At 40.9% G+C, this 6,020-nt stretch overlaps 1 protein-coding gene across 1 annotated transcript; it reads right to left on the bottom strand.

The window, feature by feature from the left end:
- Positions 1-1,192: 1,192 nt before the first annotated feature.
- LOC109429440 (translocon-associated protein subunit gamma) lies at positions 1,193-2,475 on the bottom strand. The gene is made up of 3 exons (XM_019705395.3): positions 2,319-2,475; positions 2,094-2,240; positions 1,193-2,029 (listed from the first exon to the last, which is right to left on the bottom strand). The coding sequence occupies exons 2-3, from the start codon at positions 2,224-2,226 to the stop codon at positions 1,608-1,610; spliced, it is 555 nt and encodes a 184-aa protein (XP_019560940.3). The 5' UTR covers positions 2,227-2,240; positions 2,319-2,475; the 3' UTR covers positions 1,193-1,607.
- Between the last annotated feature and the right edge of the window lie 3,545 nt (positions 2,476-6,020).

The raw sequence follows: 6,020 nt of genomic DNA, 5'->3' as shown, positions 1-6,020 counted from the left end.
ACTGGACAACTAAACAACTAGAATCGTTGCTTTTGAGTTTTATCTATGTTCTTGTATTACTTTTTTTCGCGTTCCCGTGTTAATACGATTGGGGTTAATAAAACCGTTGTACATATTTATTATCCGCGAATGTTCGCAACGCGTAATATAAGTTGAAGGTGTGATGAACAGAAATACATTATCGTAAATGTTCGAAAAAGATATCGAAATTATGGAACTCGGCACGAATAAATCGACGCGAAAAACGTGGTCTACTTGTCACTGTATCGTACGGTAATCTTGACCTTTCTAAAGAAAGAGATACTTCGCCGTTTTGATCGCTGATTGCCTGCTTGTAAATCTGAAATAGAAAAAAGTATTAAATTGTGATACGTTCTCCACTGTTATATTTTTGTAAATTGTTATTTATATATAGTTTAAATTTACCTCCATCCCTCTGAAACAAACAGTATATTAGCAATGAAAAATAAATAGAATAAAATAAATAAATAAATAAATAAATAGTGTAAAAAAGTACACCAAATCTTGATCCTGGAATGTTCCTGCATTTAAATAAACCAGGCTGGAAAATGGCAAGATCAAAACTTGAAATGGTAGATCTTACACCGTAACGCACCATTCCAAGGTGATCTACCAACGTTACGGGTTCTACCCACGTTACGGGTTACGGGTCCCCTGTAAATAAGTGAATCCAAAAACTCTCGTCACATTAGCTTCCTTGTAAGTATAAGCAAGCACGGATCTCATCATGCAAATCACACACAGTGCTTAAAATTATACTAAGGACAGTAGTACACAGGGTCAAATATTTGACAAGGAAAGAACTCAAGAAACAACATCAGTTTGACACAAATGAAAATTCGCTCGAATCAAACAAGATGTTTGAGCGTTGGTTTCTTTTTGGACAAATATTTGACCCTGTGTACTAACAGCTCAATTACTTTCTCACTCATGGTAAACATTCAGTAGCATTTCCTGCTGCCTGTGTTTTGAGGATGATGATACATATATGTGTTCTTAAAAATGAGAAACGATAAAATGCGCCTAGGCACGATCCCATTTTACCAGAAACGCGACATAGTCAATCCCTCCCTACACGGGCCAATGTTGAAGAAATCTACTAAGATCTGCTAGGAAACTTCATATACAGGATCAACAGGATTGTCATCCGAATAACTGTACATTCAGCATATTTTTCATGCCGTCCTTTTTATTACGATACAATCAAATCTCCTGATTCAGGCTATGAAAATTGTAGTTTCCTTAACGTAATCTAACAGAGGGAAGGAAAAACCTTCCTCTCATCAGTACTGAGCTTATGAAAAAAAAAATGTTTTCGCGTTGGTGATATTTTAAATTATTACTCAAATGTGAAAACAATCCGAAGAAAACGCATGCCTTCTTAAACTTAAATGCGAAAGTCTCTATTTCTTCAGAAAGTAACTAAAGGCAAAAACCACTATTTTTTTACCCATAGGAATTTGAGACTACCATTTTGAGTCGGAGTCTGAAAACTAATGGATTGAAAATTGATGCTTTTACCTTACATGTTGCAAAACACACACAAAAACTGGTTATTTCTTACCGCCCGCCTTATCGAAGGAAAGTTACGCAGACTTTCCGGTGGACAGCAACGCCATCAAACCGCCAGCACCGGCCATCGACAGAATGTAGTTGAAGGTGGGAGTGAAGGAACGCAGGAGGTAGAAGCTGGCGAAGATGACCACCGCCAGGAACAGGGCATTGTTGTAGAAGATGGAGAAAGTGGTCGCTTCGTATTCGGCGACATCGTTCTTCTTCCACAGGATGCGTTCGTCCTTTTCCTTGCGGCTGATTTTCTTGTCATCGGCCAGCAGAGCGGTCATCTCCCGGGTGACGGCATCCTCCCGCTTGTTGGCAATCTTGTGCTTCAGGGTGAACTTGGTGTTCTTGTAGGCCATGGCCATCAGGTAGGTGCACAGTCCAGTAACGATGGCGAAGAATACCAACGACGGGAGCAACTCCATTTGGTGCACCCTCCAGAAGAGCCCTGTGGGGAAATTAATGCACGATTACTCCCAATCTTGTTACTATCACAATGATTGAATACTTACAGATTGGCACTGCGGAAATAATGAATGCATTTCCGTAGAAGAGTGCGTTCGATTTGGTGCTCACGTTCCGGCTGAAATCCTGCAGCAGCAACTCTTCTTCCTTGGTGAATCCGGAACTCGTTTTGTCAGACATGATTGCAGCAAAAGCTATTGTATAAATAACACCAAATAATTAATATCACTTTCAATCACGGAATGTTACTGACTCGCTGGAACACTTCTTACTTGGGATGTGGCACGGGAAAAACGAAAGTCGGCTGGCTTCTCGTGGAACCGCTGTTGATGGACTGTGAATCTGCCGTGAAAGGAGCGAACGTAGCCGATACGTGTCAAAAAGTCTGACGATGTGGACACGATAAATGCCCGCCGTGCGTCTATGCCCGCACCAAATGTCAGTTGGATCAGCAGTGGTGCCAGCGGTGATAGAAATGGCTCCAGGTACACTGTAAATTCAGGTGTTCTATTGAAATAGGTCCTATTTTATATGTATTGTCTATCCAGTTGGAATCAAGACCGACATTCAATCAAAAATTGCAATTTTCTTGTTTCACAAGTGTCGCAACTGTTTCGCATCTAGTGCGCTGTGTTGCTGACAACAACGGGAAGGATGCGCACTACATTTGACATGATTAAAAAACGTCGCGAGTTGGGTCGCGTCGCGACTTGATTGTGCGAAGTCCGGTTTGGTGGCGGCCCGACAATATACATATTGATTTATTTTAGACCGAAGTCGATATGTGAAATCAAATATTTATTGAGGGATTTGTACAAAAGTGCACGTGGCAAAATGGACACTCCCTCCCGCATAAATCCAAACCACAATAAAACACCACGTACTATGGTGTACATTCCATTCTTTACCATATCTAATATGGTACTGCCAACCATAAACGAATGTTTGCTGGGTAATGTTTCAACCAGGGAGAATAACCGTTTCAACCGTACTAATTGAAGTTTTCAGGGACCCGATCATACGAGAAACGGGTTGTTAAGAATGTTTACCGTTTCAAAATTGGAATTTCTCCATACAAAATTTGCTTCGGGAGCGTCCATAAATTACGTCACGCAAAAATTGCCAATTTTCAACCCCCCCCCTCCCCCCTATGTCACACTTTTTGTATGAGACCTCTGAAATTTTTGTATGGGTTGTCACACTTTACTGAACCCCCCCTCCCCCCTAAAAGCGTGACGTAATTTATGGACGTTCCCTTCTCAACATTAATGGAAATACAGTCAGTAAGGTCGAAAGCCATCATCAAAAAATAGGAATGTATTGTTTACGTATTGTTGTACCATAAAAAACTACAGTTGGTGGTATGGTTTGAATAAAAGATGGATGCCGTTCTTGTTTGAAAATATTAAATAAATAAACAATGAATTTTCATGCTAACTTTCAATTTTATTACAGTGAAAATACTACGGTATACCATTGAAAACTTGGTTTAAAAAAATCACTGATTCCGTGCTGGACATATAGATCCGGTAGCAGGATTCGGAAGATTTTCCTGATGCGTTTGCAACCGTCGGGGCACTGTCGGGAACATGATTGATTGCCTGCGACATCCTACTGCGGCGCACTGTTATCGGATTCCTATCCGGATGCTTAATCAATACCAAATACAGTACAAGTGGCAACGGCCGGATGTCCAGTTGAAGTTGGTGCCACTGTCCAGGTCGCTGTTAACAGACATAAGTTAATAATGAAGTTGTTTTTTTTTCTGCCTAATGCAAAATTCAACAGAAACTTACCAATAACTACCGCGGAACATAGGCTTCGGCACTTTTTTATTTGGTTTCATTGGGTTTCGTAGCAAATTTATCCGAGAGGTCATATAAAATGTTGTTTCCATTTTGAAACGGCGATTAGAACTTGATGAAATTGGAACACAACCCGCATAGAAAAATACAATTCACGGTATCACTCATATTATAAGAAATTGGTTCGTGGAATGATAATGATACAAGTTATAATATTTAATTGTATGATTGCATGATTGAAAATCAAAAATGATATTATTCAGTACTTTTTAAGGATCACAGAACTTATGGTAACGATTTACTCAATGATAAATAAATAGTTTTGAATCATAAATTCCCGTGAATTTACCGATTCGATTACTCTGAAAATTAAAGTCGAGGAATCACTGTTTCGGTTTCTTACATTAGGGAACCCCACAATATTGACCGAGTTGTTCACGCATTTGTAAATTAGGTCGGGAACAAGGTCGGGAAGGTCATAATGTCTTTCCTGGCGGCAATAAGACGGGGAGCACACTGGAATGGAATCACATCACTATTTCACAGCTCCGCTGCATCCAAATCTATGCATTTGCTATCACACTATGGTGATGACGCAGCATACAACGCCGCCCGTTTACATTGGCCAAATTACATTCACAGCGACTATTTTCGGGGCCAAAGGGTGCAGTTCTTAGTAGGCAATCCGATACGCACCGGTTAAGGAAAATGCTAACTTACCTTGCATATCTTGCAACAGTATTCCAATTTTTTCTCCTCCTGCTACTTCCTTTAATATCACTACTTTCGAGCCACCCGCGAGCACCAAGTCGATATGGTCCCATGGGCAGCGCGCGAGAAAAAAAAATCAACTAGCCGATCACCGCAGTTCGAGTCTACGATGGTTAAAAAAAAACTTCGAAATATAAACAGAACGGGTAACGTCATGAACATGACAGACTGTCCCGCAGGGGTGTGCATTTTTTTCAAGCCGATAATGCATAATCATGAAATATTTCAATCTTGTATTTGTCTTGTATATATTATTCAGTGTATCATAAAATTAATGATAAAGTGATTATAATATGAATGATTTGACCAATGCTGCTATTTTTCACCGATTACTTGCTCATCAAAGCTCATCAGTTGTATTTTAATCACGCGCGATTATGCTGTGCTCTGATCAACGATGAGCAGGAGCAAAGATATGGATAGAAAAACATAATGAAAAGCGCAAAGGCTATGTGAGCATCTGCTTCTGGGGCACCGCGCTCGTTTGTTCGGCTCGGCCATACCGAATGGATTGGATAGACACGGTTCGGCCCGAACGCTCGCGGTGCACACAGATAAAGCAATCGAATATACCGACACAAACGTGCACGCATACCAAGCCAACTATGTCTCGTGATGAGCATATTTTGCGATGAAAAGCACGGCTTGACTGCAAGGCGTTCGCTCAGCGCCGAAAGATAATTACCAGCATCGCTGATCGGTGTCGAACCCAATCGCGTGCTATTCGTACGGGCGGTTGCACAGATGCTGCGGTGGAAAGAGACTTTTCGCTCGCTGTTGACAGCGACTCAAGGCTACTCGCCTATGTTTTCACAAAATAGCAAGGTTCACACTCATTTACCTCTTCCCTGTTCGGTAATTTATTTTACGGTTCTTGAACCGTAAAACGGCAAAAATACTGAGTTATCAGCATTCCACACTGAATTTTGCTGATGATCAGTAAACGATTTCACTTTTAACTGACTACGGTAATTGTTAGTACTGAACGCACCGTAAAACTGAGACGTTACCGGTCATAAACAGTGTAACGGAAAAGCTCAGTAAAAACAAGTTCCGAATTATCGGCTAAACCTAACTTTTACTGAACTGCCAGTAAATACAAAACGTCAACAAAAAAGGCGCGGTCGTCAATCGTCAATGTCAATCGAGAACTTTGGATCAGCCAGCACCGGAGTCATCGTCGGAAATTTGTGGATTCAGCCTCCTGCGGGAAACAGTTTTTGTTTTATTAAAATTAGGCGCCTTGGTCAGCTGCTAAAGGTAGGTCTTCCTTCGGAATAGTTCGACGAGACTATGGATCTAGTTAGGAGGATCGGTTTTACCATCTGGGCTTCTAATTGCAGGTGAAGATAGTCGATTAGTAAAAATGCAGATTTGCTAGATCAGAGTTCGGCTATG

Source organism: Aedes albopictus, chromosome 2 (assembly GCF_035046485.1).
Source record: "Aedes albopictus strain Foshan chromosome 2, AalbF5, whole genome shotgun sequence".
In the NCBI taxonomy this organism is placed as follows: domain Eukaryota; kingdom Metazoa; phylum Arthropoda; class Insecta; order Diptera; family Culicidae; genus Aedes; species Aedes albopictus.
The sequence above is the reverse complement of the archived record's forward strand: the minus strand, read 5'-3'. Positions and strand labels throughout refer to the sequence as shown.

Excerpts from the sequence above, each read along its gene's own strand:
- LOC109429440 (XM_019705395.3), bottom strand. The coding sequence starts at position 2,226 with ATGTCTGACAAAACGAGTTCCGGATTCACCAAGGAAGAAGAGTTGCTG. Across the intron at positions 2,030-2,093 it reads TATTTCCGCAGTGCCAATCT|GGCTCTTCTGGAGGGTGCAC; the intron begins GTAAGTATTCAA and ends ATTTCCCCACAG.